The 16,707-nt window shown below is 41.8% G+C and overlaps 1 protein-coding gene across 3 annotated transcripts in view; it reads left to right on the forward strand.

Moving 5' to 3' along the window:
• kcng2 (potassium voltage-gated channel, subfamily G, member 2) overlaps positions 1-16,707 on the forward strand; it is a 46,306-nt gene extending 29,599 nt beyond the window's left edge. For all 3 annotated transcript variants that reach the window (XM_085262624.1, XM_085262625.1, XM_085262626.1), the window contains exon 3: positions 15,416-16,707. In XM_085262624.1, coding sequence (XP_085118750.1) covers positions 15,416-16,243 — 828 coding nt within the window. In that variant the 3' untranslated portion in view covers positions 16,244-16,707. The remainder of the gene's footprint in view (positions 1-15,415) is intronic.

Raw genomic sequence — 16,707 nt, forward strand, 5'->3', positions numbered from 1 at the left:
CGTTTGAGCACCGGCACCGTTTCAAAAGTACCGATTTGGCACCGGTATCGGATAAAACCTAAACGATACCCATCCCTACCTATTACACTGTGCCATTATTTATTTAACAACAATTAAACCAAGATTCAGAAACAGTGTGTGAAAATATAAGTACACCCTTATTCTACCATATGAATTAAGAGGGAAAGGTGGTGCTAATCAGATTAACTTGATTAACTGATCGTCAGCAGGTTTTGGCCGTTTGCTGGTTTGGAGCATTTAGTTTTGCCAATGAGGAATGATAACAGCATTGGTTCTATTATCTTGGAAGGGTTATAAAGCTGTTTCCAAACAAGTTGAAGTCCATCATTCTGCAGTAAGAAGAGTTACTCATAAGAAGATGGTCAACAAGACAGTTGCCAGTCTTACCTGAAGTGCACATCCTAGCAAACCCCAAAGTCTGACTGTGCACAACTCAGAGAGGCTGCAAAAGTCCTGAGAGTGACATCTCAGATTCTGCAGGTTTCAGTGTTAAATTTTAATGTTAAAAGTACAATTATAAAAAGACTGAACAAGTATGGCTTGTTTGGAAGGGTTGTCCTGAGACAACCTCTTTTCTTTAAAAAGAACATGGAAACACAGGCTAGGTTTGGAAAGTTGCATCTGAACAAACCACAAGATTTCTAAAATAATGTCCTCGAAGATAAAAAAAATTAAGATATTTGGCATCATTTGTTGAAAACTAAACACATCATATAAGCTGTCAAACATGGTAGTGGAAGGGTGATTGGGCGTGTTCTTGCAGCCACAGGACATGGGCACAATGACTGAACTCCTCTGTATACATGAAGTTTCTAGAGCCAGATGTGAGGCCACGTGTCCAACAGCCAAAGCTTTGCTGAAACTGGGTCATGCAACTGAACAGTAATCTTAAACACACCAGCAAATACACCACAACAGAATGGTAGGAAAAGAAAAGAATCAAGGTATTGCGATGGCCAGTCAAACTCCAAATGACTGATTACTGTGGTTGGAGAGCTATCCACAAACAAATGCCTGAAAGCCTCAATGAACAGAAGAAATGTTGTAGAGTGGGCCAAAATTCTTCCACAATGACCTGAGCGGCTGAACGAGTCATACAGAAAGCAGTTACTTTAAGTTATTGCTTCTGAATCTGGCTCTACAAGCTGGTGAATCATGGGCTGTACTGAGTTTTTCATATACTGCTTCTGCATTTAGGCTCAAGTTTTGTTAACGTGCTATGTTGCTCTTCATCTGAGGTTGTATTTACCTCATTTTAATATCTGATAAATACTACTTTTTATTGCCTTCATATATAAAACCTTAGAATTAATTTTTATTTGTTTATTTATTTTATCATGATTGATTTCAGCGCCAATTGTTTGTCTTTCAGAAAGATTCATTTACAAATCAGGACACTCCTAAGTTCCAAACATCAAAACAACAGCTATGGAAATTAAAGCCATTATTTCCACAGGTAGCTTACCTGCCCCATATAGTTACCCAGCTGGAATGTAGTCATTTGGATTCAGAATTAATTGAAAACAAACAAAAACTAAAAGGAAAGGAGGATAAGCAATGCACTTGTTTTACCTTTTGGTTGCTAAATGTAACAGAAAAGCTCCAACTGTGCTGGCTGTAATTTCCTCTCCCTGTGGAGCTGCAAGCACACCCAGCTGAACAACTTCTCCGCACATAAAGAAGGAACATCACTGGCTTTAGCGAGAAGCATTTGCATTAGCAAACATTTCCAGCCAGAGGAGTCTTATCTGCCAGCAACATTAATGGTCACCAGTGAATCCAAGTATGTTGAAAATATATTTTCCCAGTGTGACCACAAAAGAAGAACTCTACTGTGTGGAAAAGATGAGGAATATTGACTTATTCAGTGATAACTCTCAGGGGATATGAGGGTACAATTGTTCCAAAACCTAAAGAAAAATCTAATACAACATGGAAAGGATTTTCAGTGCCAGACGACGAGCTTTCAACTCGTCTAAATGTGCTGCTGAATGCAATGTCAGTCAGACAGAAATGTTTTTCTTTAAGGCAATCATTGTCAGCCCAATTGAAGTGCATTAGCCCTGCTCATAAATGTTAATGCAAATGAACCAGATCTGTGATGGGCTGAAAAAGTGCTATTAGCGAAAAGTGAAAATCCTCCGTACCTGCTTCTAGATATAAAGAAACCCATTTACCCGGTCACGTTGACTTATTTCACCGAGCTATCTTTGTTTTCACGATTTCCTGTTCATGAGTAATAGAGGTACATTTGACCATAGAAGTTAGATAGAGTGAGGGCATACACTTGTTAGGCAACAGCCATCAATACCGCTGCTACTTGAGGTAAGATTAGAGCAGATGAAACCATAATGGCCCCCATGGGGAATATGGCTTGTCACAGCAGAGAACAGGATATAAATAACAGTGTAAAGACACAGCCTTCTTTTTGTTACAAGTTAAAGTGGATGTAGAGGTGGAAAAATACATTCACGTGTCATAAAGTGCAAATACACACTAGCAGTGCGACTGCTGGTAACACTAGTGCGTAAATATTGATTAATGGCTTTTTCAAAGAGAAAAAGTACGTATGAGTAAATTTATGTGGCTCTCAGACCGCACAAGCCACAAATCAACATGATTAAAATACTTCTGCGCAGCAAACACAAAACTTTTCTCCTTCCATCCCCAAACAGCCGAGTGTAATAAATGTGAACCCATGAGGTACAAAACTGCTTGGGTCGGTGTGGCGCGTGCGTGAGTTACAGCAGTGTTTTCACATTATTGAAAAAGAAATGTATTTCAGATGATTCAATAAATTTGATCAAGCTCAGCAGCGATGGTGGGTTAGAGATTTTCTCCCAGGCAGAGTCAGTGAATATGATTATTATTGTTTAAGTTCCTGGCAAAGTCATCATGATTATACCATTACTGACTCTTGGTTTGAGCTGAATAATTTACCTCCTAATTAAGATTCAACTCAGTAATTATACACAAACACAGAAGAACCGGGGAAATTAGTTAAACCATAAGCTATAACTGCCTGGTTTATGAGGAGAAGGCATGTGATTGATAAGGTATTAGTGTTTGGTTATTATGATAAATTAGAAGGTCACCATTGGAATATTGGTCTATTTATAACAATTTGTGTAAAATACTTCTCTCTGCTCTGCCTGGTTTCTTTGTATCAGTGAGCACTTTCTGTATCCACTTTCTCAAGCATCCTGGTTACTTACAGTAATCTCAAAACCAGCTTTCAGTTTCACAGATTGCTGTTTGAAGCTTTCAGGAGACAAATCCAGATGAGTATTAAAAAAACAAAACAACAAAAATACTTGAGTGACAGCGTTTTGTATTAAAGGTGACAACCATGAAGCCTGGAGTTACTGGTGAAATGAAACAGGTTAAATCAGCACTAATGGTTATTAAATACTTCATTAAGTGAGGGCGGGTGGGGGCAGGTTGTTGTTTTTCCACAGTTAAAAATAGTTGTATGAATGCATTCACTGCCATGGGCTGTTTAGTTTCCAGTTCACCTAATCTGTACCCAGCTCACAAACGTTTTTAAATTTAGTTTTAGTCGTAGTCAGAAGATCAGAAGATTATAGCAGACTAAACCTAAAGTTGATTAAGTTAACTAAAATGTAAGGTGGAAAAATTTGTTGTGGTTTTACTCGTGAGAGCTGCTCCGCATGTTTCACAAAGCATCATATCTTTATTGACATCAAATGCTAAATGTGTCCGTATGTCACAGGCACAAAGGAGATTACTTCTGACTTGATTACTCCCAAATTCGTCCCAACTCAGTTGTGATTGAATCAGGTCTCTCCAGAATATTTTTGTTTGTTGACAAAAGTGTCAGTCAGTGTCAGTGTCACTGTCTATCATAGTTTTTGACCTTTAGTTTTTATTTAGTTATCGTCTTTGTTATTGCCAGACAAAAAAAAAGCTGGTTGATGAAAACTGACAATAATGATTAATGCTTACATGGAAACTCCAGAAAGGAGACCACTGTTACACTTCCATCAGTGAATGTAAATGCTAGTTTTTTAGCTATACTAGGTTCCAAAGTATTCAATTCAATTCAATTCAGTTGTATTTATACAGCACCAAATCACAACAACAGTTGCCTCAAGGCACTTTATACAGGGAGTGCAGAATTATTAGGCAAATGAGTATTTTGTCCACATCATCCTCTTCATGCATGTTGTCTTACTCCAAGCTGTATAGGCTCGAAAGCCTACTACCAATTAAGCATATTAGGTGATGTGCATCTCTGTAATGAGAAGGGGTGTGGTCTAATGACATCAACACCCTATATCAGGTGTGCATAATTATTAGGCAACGTCCTTTCCTTTGGCAAAATGGGTCAAAAGAAGGACTTGACAGGCTCAGAAAAGTCAAAAATAGTGAGATATCTTGCAGAGGGATGCAGCAGTCTCAAAATTGCAAAGCTTCTGAAGCGTGATCATCGAACAATCAAGCGTTTCATTCAAAATAGTCAACAGGGTCGCAAGAAGCGTGTGGAAAAACCAAGGCGCAAAATAACTGCCCATGAACTGAGAAAAGTCAAGCGTGCAGCTGCCAAGATGCCACTTGCCACCAGTTTGGCCATATTTCAGAGCTGCAACATCACTGGAGTGCCCAAAAGCACAAGGTGTGCAATACTCAGAGACATGGCCAAGGTAAGAAAGGCTGAAAGACGACCACCACTGAACAAGACACACAAGCTGAAACGTCAAGACTGGGCCAAGAAATATCTCAAGACTGGTTTTTCTAAGGTTTTATGGACTGATGAAATGAGAGTGAGTCTTGATGGGCCAGATGGATGGGCCCGTGGCTGGATTGGTAAAGGGCAGAGAGCTCCAGTCCGACTCAGACGCCAGCAAGGTGGAGGTGGAGTACTGGTTTGGGCTGGTATCATCAAAGATGAGCTTGTGGGGCCTTTTCGGGTCGAGGATGGAGTCAAGCTCAACTCCCAGTCCTACTGCCAGTTTCTGGAAGACACCACCTTCAAGCAGTGGTACAGGAAGAAGTCTGCATCCTTCAAGAAAAACATGATTTTCATGCAGGACAATGCTCCATCACACGCGTCCAAGTACTCCACAGCGTGGCTGGCAGGAAAGGGTATAAAAGAAGAAAAACTAATGACATGGCCACCTTGTTCACCTGATCTGAACCCCATTGAGAACCTGTGGTCCATCATCAAATGTGAGATTTACAAGGAGGGAAAACAGTACACCTCTCTGAACAGTGTCTGGGAGGCTGTGGTTGCTGCTGCACGCAATGTTGATGGTGAACAGATCAAAACACTGACAGAATCCATGGATGGCAGGCTTTTGAGTGTCCTTGCAAAGAAAGGTGGCTATATTGGTCGCTGATTTGTTTTTGTTTTGTTTTTGAATGTCAGAAATGTACATTTGTGAATGTGGAGATATTACACTCAACAAAAATATAAACGCAACACCTTTGTTACTGCTCCCATTCCCCATGGGATGGACGTAGAGACCTAAAATTCATTCCAGATACACAATATAACCATCCCTCCCAAACAGTGGTCACAAATCAGTCCAAATGTGTGGTAGTGGGCACATCTGCTATATTGAGATAATCCATCCCACCTCACAGGTGTGCCACATCAGGATGCTGATCTGACATCATGAGTAGTGCACAGGTGTACCTCAGACTGCCCACAACAAAAGGCCACCCTGGAATGTGCAGTTTTGTCTCACAGCAAAATGCCACAGATGCCACAAGCAATGAGGGAGCGTGCAATTGGCATGCTGACAGCAGGAATGTCAACCAGATCTGTCGCCCGTGCATTGAATGTTCATTTCTCAACCAGAGAATATGGCAGCACATCCAACCGGCCTCACAACCGCAGACCTCGTGTAACCACACCAGCCCAGGACCTCCACATCCAGCAGGTTCACCTCCAAGATCGTCTGAGACCAGCCACCCAGACAGTTGCTGGAACAATTGGTTTGCACAACCAAACAATTTCTGCACAAACTGTCAGAAACCGTCTCAGGGACGCTCAACTGCATGCCCGTCGTCCTCATCGGGGTCTTGACCTGACTCCAGCTCGTCGCCGTAACAGACTTGTGTGGGCAAATGCTCACATTCGATGGCGTCTGGCACGTTGGAGAGGTGTGCGCTTCACGGATGAATCATGGTTCACATTGTTCAGGGCAGATGGCAGCTGAGAATGTCCCAGTTCTTGCATGGCCAGCATACTCACCGGACATGTCACCCATTGAGCATGTTCGGGATGTGCTTGACCGGCGTATACGACAGCGTGTACCAGTTCCCACGAATATCCAACAACCTCGCACAGCCATTGAAGTGGAGTGGACCAACATTCCACAGGCCACAATTGACAATCTGATAGACTCCATGCGACGATGTGTTGCACTGCATGAGGCAAATGGTGGTCACACCAGATACTGACCGGTTCTGGGTCCCCAGACCCCCAATAGCGCAAAAAACTGCACATTCCAGGGTGGCCTTTTGTTGTGGGCAGTCTGAGGTACACCTGTGCACTACTCATGATGTCAGATCAGCATCCTGATGTGGCACACCTGTGAGGTGGGATGGATTATCTCAATATAGCAGATGTGCCCACTACCACACATTTGGACTGATTTGTGACCACTGTTTGGGAGGGATGGTTATATTGTGTATCTGGAATGAATTTTAGGTCTCTACGTCCATCCCATGGGGAATGGGAGCAGTAACAAAGGTGTTGCGTTTATATTTTTGTTGAGTGTTTATTGGTTTCACTAGTAAAAATAAATAATTGAAATGGGTATATATTTGTTTTTTGTTAAGTTGCCTAATAATTATGCACAGTAATAGTCACCTGCACACACAGATATCCCCCTAAAATAGCTAAAACTAAAAACAAACTAAAAACTACTTCCAAAAACATTCAGCTTTGATATTAATGAGTTTTTTTGGGTTCATTGAGAACATGGTTGTTGTTCAATAATAAAATTATTCCTCAAAAATACAACTTGCCTAATAATTCTGCACTCCCTGTATTGTAAGGTAGACCCAACAATAATACATACAGAGGAAAAACCCAACAATCATATGACCCCCTATGAGCAAGGACTTTGGCGACAGTGGGAAGGAAAAAAGTGTGATTCAATGCAGAGAGGTCTATTAATACATAATGAGTGAGAAAGGTGACTGAAGAAGAAATACTCGGTGCATCATGGGAATCCCCCGGCAGCCTACGTCTATTGCAGCATAACTAAGAGAGGATTCAGGGTCACCTGGTCCAGCCCTAACTATATGCTTTAGCAAAAAGGAAAGTCTTAAGCCTAATCTTAAAAGTAGAGATAGTGTCTGTGTCCCGAATCCAAACTGGAAGCCTGAAAACTGAAGGCTCTAAAACATAGGTGTCAAACTCTGGCCAATGACCTATTAACTGTTGGACCAGTTCTTAAATGAAGTTTCAGCATTTGCCTTACACATAACCACTTGACTAAGGTTGATGAACTTTGGTTCAGTAGTTTTTGTGTTACTGACATGATCACATGTCAGTTTTACCTTGATGGAGGCATAACCTAAAAACTCTAAATGAAAATGAATTATATTATTCTTGGACCTTGAGGATAACCTCATTCTCCTCAGTTCCAACGATTCTTTCAGTTTGGTGCAAATGTGTCACTTTAAATTAAAAACATATAGTAAAAGACTAACAGCTGTATGGTCGACAGAGGCTGTGGATTGTGAATGAAATTCAGTAGTTTGAAGACAAGAGAGGCGCTAACTGTTTTCAGTTACCTCAGCTAAATCAAGCAATGGCAGCAACTACCAGTGGGAATCAAATATACCACTGAGGTGCACTGGAGCAGTGGCACCAAGCACCACCAAACTGTGAGGTGTAACTTGTAGAAGTAGACAGAGTAGTAAAACTGGGGCATATTGTTTTGAAATTGCAGGTTTTCTTTAAATGACTCTGGTGGTTGATTGTCTCTTTGCAAATCATCACTCATTAAATTAGAAAAATAATAATCAAGAAATCATAGCGTCTGTGGTGTCAGATTTGTAAGGGAGTAGGGTTAATTGAGCCATTCACTTGAACTTTTATTTGCAGCTTTTTTGCATTTTCTTGAACCTAAAGAAAGGAAACCTTTTGGAGGCATGTTGTTTTACGCAGTGGTTTTATATAATCTGGCCCAATTAAGCTCCAGTTGAGTCTGACACCCTTACACTAGAGGGCAACTGACACAAAGTCCATTATAGCAATCAACCATCAGCAAAGGGATTGCTTTGTAGCTGATGGAGTATAAATAGGATGGAAACCTCCTAAAATAAAGCTGGTGATTGCCTTTTAATTTTTTCACAGCTTGCAAACAGCTGTGGTGACCAACCGGTCCCCCAGACACTGAGCATTCAAGACCATTAACCTCTGGGTGACCACTTTCGACTGTGATTACACAGGTTGTCTGGTGGTGGACAGCCAGACAGTTTACTCGCTCTCTGCTGACTGGATCACTCTCAGGCAGTTTTTGCATTAGCGAACTCGAATCAACTGGTTGGCAACTGGCTGTATTCTGATTTTATTCCTGTATAAAAGCAAGGCTCTGAATGTAAGTAGTCAATGTGAACTTCGTCATCTTTATCAGACAGAAACAGATTTGTGATTTCCATTGATTTATGACAGTTAATTACTGTATTATCACAGACAGATTGCATGTAGTTGTAAAATGGACTCATTCAGTTGCAAGCTGATAGCAGACTGACTCCATCTTATTTCCATTTTATCATCATCTTGATACACCAAAGTCACTCTGAACGTGGTAACTGACAGTGCCACTCACTGCAGCCTTGTCCCTGTCTTTAAAACAGTTTATTCATTTTTTCACATGGTTGCAATAACTTTGGCACCGCAGTCTCCAATCATTATTTTTCCTAGTGCAACTGTAGCATTAAATATATCTAACCAATGCAATGAGTTTTCATAAATTTAGTGTTTTATTTATTTTTTGTTAGCCCAGGTCAGACCCTAACCCTGTGATGGGATAGACAAGACTAAAATAAGCTCTGACTTCCTTGAATTTCCACTCCCTGTTTCGTATCTACAGTGTGTTAGACAGCCCCAGACTCTTTCCACTAATATTTGCAGGGAAACAGCTGTGCACTATTTCCTGACCAAACTGTTTGTTCTCATCCTTGAAGCTCTTTTTTTTCAATAGAAACAAACCTTGCAGTTCAAAGACACTTCTGACAGAGCACAGCCATACAAGAGAGATAAATCTCTCTTGTATGGCTGTGTGAGATGGTCTTATTGCTGCTCCTTGTCGATGATGCGGTGGGTGATGGGGGGACGACGACGCAGTAGAGCACTTCTGAACAATTCAATCTACTCACTGGCCACAGAGTGCAGCAAAAGACCAACAAGAATGAGGCAAAGACGATGCAGCACAAGGCAACTGTCAGCATGCTCAGTGTTTTCCACACGACAGCTCCTCTGTGTTAGTGTTTGTGATTTGTGTAACAGTTATTGTGTACATCTCTGTGAGAGTTGCCATTGCTTTCAGACGCCGTAGTGGACACTTTGCACCAACAGTGGGCACATAATAGAAGAAGAAAGGAGAAAAATAAAGCTGCATGTCAAACCTTTCATAGTGGCTGAATGTTGCCATTGTACAAGTGTCCCTCCATTCTTTTTTGTAATTTTTAAAACCTGGTTCTTTGATTGTCATGCTAGTTTGCCCCCATAGGCATTCCTCTCAGTGATGGTTGGATTTTCACACCTTATTGCTTTTTGGCCATTCAGAAAAGCTGTGGCTGCACAACATTTCAGTAAATCTAGACTGAGTTAGGAGTTTTTGTGCAAAGAGGAAACATAAGGCAGATGCAACTTTGTCTTAATATGCTTTTACAGGTAAGTCATTGAAACTGTTGGTGACAGTCTCTCTCCTCTTGTATCTTAGCTTGTTTCTGAGTTTTCCAGGAGAGCGCTGTCACTGCAACCATGGTAGCAGGAAGCATGGAAGTGCATTTACACCATGGGACTGATAATGTTTTCACATATTTACAGGGCATATTTAAGATTTGGTCAGGTGTTTCAATAACATATAATGAGTTTAATTCAGCTGGTGATCAACAACAAAAGTTTCCAAGCCAGAACCACTGACTGGTAATAAAGCCATAACCATCTTACCAGACAAATAATTACAATGCTGTTTTCCAGTCATGCTGGCATTTTGTAATGTAAAAACTGCTCCTTGAAAAAGCTGACCTAATCTCAAATGTTGTGTGTTGAGGTGGAACTTGCTGTCTTGCAGACAAAGATGTGGGAATCTGCCAACAACCAAATCATCAATTTTTGGTGTAGCACATTCTTTGCAAATGAGCTTAGAAAGAAAAGCATCTGGACTTCTTTAAGTAGCTTGAAGACGTTTCACCTCTTGTTCAAGACGTTTCTTCAGTTCTAAGGTCAAATGGTGGAGATTTAAGATTTAATAGATTTAAGCCCTATCAGAGTATCCCACAAGAGGGACATGGACCCCCTACCTCTTCTTAATCACACGAGCCAAGGTGTGAAATGGTAAATGGCCTGTATTTATATAGCGCTTTACTAGTCCCTAAGGACCCCAAAGCGCTTTACATATCCAGTCATCCACCCATTCACGCACACATTCACACACTGGTGATGGCAAGCTACATTGTAGCCACAGCCACCCTGGGGCGCACTGACAGAGGCGAGGCTGCCGGACACTGGCGCCACCGGGCCCTCTGACCACCACCAGTAGGCAACGGGTGAAGTGTCTTGCCCAAGGACACAACGACCAAGACTGTCCAAGCCGGGGCTCGAACCGGCAACCTTCCGATTACAAGGTGAACTCCCAACTCTTGAGCCACGATTGCCCCTACACCTGTGAAAACGGGTGTAGGTCACAATCAGCCAAGGTTTCGGTGGTGAACCCACCATTCTTTGCAAATGATTGTCACCAAGTAAAAGGGCATCGACCGTCTGCAACCACTGGCACCAGGTGGTTATACCATGTCCAATGTGGCCGACAGATCACAAGTAGTGTGTGCAAGACGTGTCCTCAGGAACCTCAATAGCTGCTGCTCCTTCATGTTGGAAGGAGCTGATTGAGGTTACTCAGGCATCAGATCCCCATGGCTCTTGAAATCTTCCAAGTGGTGAGAGATTTTTCAATTAGGGCCCAAACATGCTGGAGAAATGATCATACCTGGCCAGGTAGTGCCAGGTGTTGCTGAGACAATGCCACAACCTGACTCCAGGTGTTGGAACGATTTGTTTTGATTTGTTGATTTGACATGAAGATGATTTAAAAAGACAGAATCCATCTATGAAAGGCATTCTCTTAAATTCCCCAACTTGTCTGAAATTCCTTTGTGAACAGGTAAATTGCTGTGCGGAAGAAAAGACCGGAGTTTATCTGGGTGGGAATTACACACACAGACACTCGCTGCACATGGTAAAGCCCAGTGAAGTGAACAAATGAGAATAGTAAATTGATCCATTAAAATCTTGGGTGTGCCAAAGACAGGAGCAGCTCAGTACTTGAAGTGTGCCTGTTTGTTATACGGAGCCCACTCCAACTTACTGTGCGTATCAAAGGTTAGCCGTCGCTTCCTGCATTGTTTGGTTTACATGCTTGTCTTCAGCTGTGATGGGGTCAGAGTCCCCTGACTGCTGAGATGAATAATTGCATGCTTTTAATTTGATCCTCAGCGGTACATCTATGTACATCAGAGGCTTTTCAGAGTGGAGAAGGAGCAGAAGGGAGTGGAGAATGCACTCAGCCAGAAAGCCTCTGACAGAGAACAATACATATACACTGGTCAGATTCAAACAAAGGGATGGCATCATCAATTGCAAATGTGTCACAAACAGACAGATTCCCCCGTGGACACGGAAGAGCAGAAAAACAAAGGAAGTGCGAAGCATGCTGGTTGCCATGTGAAAATGAGCGTGTTCCTTAAGGATTTGGATAGTAGCACACTTATTTGTTTTGGCTTCAGACTCATTACTTTGGATGTGAAATGACAGCATGTGGTTAGAGGGTGGATTTTAGCTCAAATTTGAATGGCCGTGCTGCAATAACACATGAAGCTTCAAAATTGCCATGTGATGGTTTGCCACGGGAGCATGAGGACTAAAAGATGGATTCCCGACAGAGGGAGAGTTTTAGGCACACACACTTACAGATTTCTATTTTTATTTAATATTTAAAAAAGCTAACTTTACTGACACGACTCACATAGCTGTGGGTAGTACACCAAAGGGGATCAAATGATTGCTTTTTCCAAATATGTAGCACATAAACTGTAAATGGGTATGCACTTATTTTTTCAGAGAATACAGTTATATTTAGCACAGTATTATAGTTTCTGCAAGCTGTCCAAATCTTCCTTAAAAGAGAGAACAAAGCGGTCGAAATTGGCTGATAATTCTCCCAAAAATGAAGCTGATGGTATTCTTTTAATCTAATAGTTATTGTGTTATTTCATATTTCTCAATTGGAGTGTGAAGCCTAACCTTTTTATCTACTGTCAACTGTTTTATGGAGATTATCTTGTGATGGGAGTCATATCCACTTTTGAAATGTATGGGATGCTGTCTCTGACTTCTTATAAGTTTGCTTCCAGACCAAAAAGTTACATGACACAATTTTATAATTTTCTTAATACCACCTTGGGACTTGCACCCAAAGCATATGTTAGTCTCTGCACTACATCCCACCCAAGAGGTAACGACACGAAGTGGGAATCTTGGCCTGTCAGTCCAAACTGGAAAAACTGATAGAGCTCAGAAAGGCTTAGTTGTTCCTGTCCACATGCTTCTATGTCCTCGAACTCCAGCTTGCCCTTGATGGTATTTTTGCTCTTGTGCCGCCTGGAAATTTATATTTTTGCTTTGATGATAAACAGCTCTTGATTGAATTGTCATGAGCTTTGATGAAAGAGGATAGATTGTAATGATTAGTGACCTCCTGACACCAAGAGGTTTAAAGTTTCAATCAAGATTCACATTTGTGGTGTTAGGAAAAATATTACAAATTGTAAGATTGTCATCCTCAGAACTAATTAAAAAAAATGATTTCAGTATCAGAGAAAAGTTAAACAAAAAGCGATTATCTGAGCCAGAGAGAAAGTCTGTGTGATGTTTGTGCCTCCTATTTGTACTATGACAAACTTATAATTGTGACACTAACAATTGTTCAATTGTTGTTAGTTTTAGATGCATCTCACACACACACACACACACACACACACACACACACACACACACACACACACACACACACACACACACACACACACACACACACACACACAATAATGATGAATAATTCATTCATTTTGTTCACTGCTTTCATTTGCGCTTGGCTAACACTGCACTGCAGTCATTGGATTAACTGAATCATTGAAAACCATGAAAACAATCCGGAGCAGTGTTGTCAGTGTTGTTCTCCAGTATAAAAGCAGTAAATATGCACCTATCCTGCACACTGAAAAAGAGTAAAGGTGTACTGTAAGTATTAGAGTGTAGTTCCTGCATATGAAACACGCTGTCATCACATCAGTATATGACAACTAGGAAATAAGAACAGATTGTTATTTCAGAAATCCACTGCCTCAGCCATGACTAGCAAACATGGCTGTATACTAAAAATGTTTCAAGGATTAGTCAGTTTCAAGCATCCCATCATTTCATCACCCCGACCTGTCGCAGCAGATGGCCCCGCCCCTCCCTGAGCCTGGTTCTGCTGGAGGTGTCTTCCTGTTAAAGGAGAGTTTTTCTTTCGCACTCTCTCCAAAGTGCTTGCTCAAGGGGGGATCATATGATTGTTGGGTTTTTCTCTGATGTATTATTGTGGGGTCTACCTTACAATATAAAGCAGCTTGAGGTGACTGTTGTTGTGATTTGGTGCTGTATAAATACAATTGAATTTAATTCATTCTTAGTTTTAAGATTCAGTTAAACTGATGACAAATGGACTGGTTCTTAGCACTTTTCTACTCTTTCTGAGCACTCAGGGTGGTTTATGGCACCCCCCAACTCCATTCCTTGTAACTGTGTACTTCATGCCTAAAGAGGAAGGTGATGGTTAGCTGTAAAGCCACTTATTACTGCCTTCAGTGTGGAGTTCTGGCTGTTAGCCTGCAGATTTCTTGCTAGCTGAGTGATGTACAGTAAAAACTCCATGTCTAGTGAAATATGTATGTGGGTAAGTTTGATGTCAAGCTACAATTTTGCATTCAGTTGCATTCAGACTGGACTCTTCCATGACATGTTTCCTGTTCAGCAAGACTGAATAAACTGCTTAGTTTTCATGTTACATTCTTTTAGAAATCCTAATATTCAGCATGATTGCTGTTTACTCTCATTTAATATGTGACCTCACTTTTACTTTAGTGGGTTATTGCTTCTGCTGCTGTTTTTACTGGGTGAAAAATTGCAACTCCAGCTTTGCCTATCAGTCATTTACATGGTCCTTAATGGGCTTAGCGAGTTTGATGTCTCAAGGGCAAAAAACCCTGCTATTTGCAAAGCAGAGTTTATACTCTTAAAAATGCATGAGGCTGACTGAGCAAATGCGAAGGCAAATGCAAAGGCTTACATATTCACCCTTGTGCACATTCCGACACAAATTCAACACCCCAGTGCTTGTAGATGGTGGCTCTAATGGGCTGCTGAAGTTGCCATATGTTTGCTGTATTTTGTCACTGTTTTGTATCTCCTCATATTTGAATGTAAAACCACAGAAACTGCAAAGCAAAGAATATTTCTCGGCCATTAATCACACTGAGTCATGTCAGAAAAATGTAAAGTATACTCACACACTTTATGTTTTCAGTTTGCTCCAGGGGTAACTTTGACTTAATCAAATAAAGTCATCTCTTATAATTATATTTTTAAATATTCATGAACTCTATTTCATCAGGCTTGGAAAAATAGATGATTTTACAGTAGATTATTATGAAAAGAGGTGTTTCATCTTAAAAATCCAGCATAGCCTCATTTGTCGGGGACTCTTCACGTTAACACTATCTTCACATTGTACACCTCTTAAAGCCTTTTGTTTAGTGCGGTTTGATGCGTGACTCAGTGAGGTTGCCTAAATCAGATAATCAAAGCGTGTACTTATAAGCTTCATGAATCTTTCAGCACCTTCTCTGCTGTGTTTTGTTCTGTGAGAGGACAGACACATTTTTGTTGTCAGAGCTTAAGTGGCAACCTCGGCTGTCAATAACAAACCCTGTAGATGAAATAACAAGCCTTAAAATACCTTCTTAATGACTGGCTCCATGCTGTGTCCTAACCTCACTTTCATCTAAAACACTTTTGGATTTGTTTCTCTCGCTGAAGGTTGTAACACTTGTCTTTGTGTTGTTGTTGTTTCCCCCTCCTCTGCAGGGTGAGTGCTCCCAGAGATGCTATAACATCTTTGTTCTGGAGACAGTGTGCGTCGCCTGGTTCTCCCTGGAGTTCCTGCTGCGCTTCATTCAGACTCAGAGCAAGTGTATGTTCCTGCGTACGCCTCTAAACGTCATCGATGTGGTAGCCATTCTTCCCTACTACATCACCCTCATCGTGGACTCTCTGTCGGTGGGTGGGAAACCTGCAGGCTCAGGGAACAACTACCTGGAGAAGGTGGGGTTAGTTCTCCGAGTTCTCCGAGCACTACGGATCTTTTACGTCATGAGGTTGGCCCGCCACTCCTTAGGCTTGCAGACCCTCGGCCTAACAGTGAGGAGGTGCACGCGTGAGTTTGGCCTGTTGCTGTTGTTCCTGTGCGTGGCCATGGCTCTTTTCTCACCACTCGTTTTCCTAGCTGAGAGCGAAATGGGCGCAAAGCAGGAATTCACCAGCATCCCTGGTAGCTACTGGTGGGCGGTCATCTCCATGACTACAGTCGGTTACGGGGACATGGTGCCCAGAAGCATCCCTGGCCAGGTGGTGGCGCTTAGCAGCATCCTGAGCGGTATCCTCCTCATGGCCTTTCCTGTCACGTCCATCTTTCACACCTTCTCCCGCTCCTATGTTGAGCTGAAGGAGGAGCAGAGCCGGGCGCTCAGGCAGAAGCCAGACTCGCAGGACAGCACCAAGTCGCAGAACAGCGAGGACTCCCAGGAGACGGACAGCTACCATGGCATTACAGAGGCCACGGCTTCAGCCATACAGCGGAGAAAGTCCATGGCTGCTCAGAGGGCAGCTGAGATCAGAGCGTCCATGAAGACTTAGCCTCTCTGTCAGCCTGTCTTTTTTCAAGCGGGAGCCACAGAGGCTGATACCCAGCACTGGGACTTCAAAAATGACAAGCTGCGGCACTGTGAACAGGGATGAGGTTTTCTCTGTTGAGCTCGGGGTTTCCGCTTTGAACGTGTGAAGCGCTTGTGCACCAGAGTGTGTCTGAATTTCACAGGTTTTACAGGAGAGCCGCAGACGAGGTCTTTTTCGTTTTTTACAAATCTGATTTTAAAATATAGGAAACAACACAATATTCACACTTAAATATCTTTAAAAAAACAAAAACAAACCTAATGGACCGTACTCTCACTGACTGTGACTCAGTTTAGTCTCTGAAAAGAAAATCTGCTACTAAAACACACGTGTTCTTGTTTAGACCTCAGAATAATAGTTTATGTTCCTCATGTAGCTGCATTGAGTGGATTGTGTGAAATAAAGGTGTTTGCTGAGATTTTAAA

The sequence above is a fragment of the Mchenga conophoros genome, linkage group LG22 (assembly GCF_057382185.1).
Source record: "Mchenga conophoros isolate Kocher_MC1m ecotype Shallow Benthic linkage group LG22, M_conophoros_male_GT1.1, whole genome shotgun sequence".
Taxonomy (NCBI): Eukaryota; Metazoa; Chordata; class Actinopteri; order Cichliformes; family Cichlidae; genus Mchenga; species Mchenga conophoros.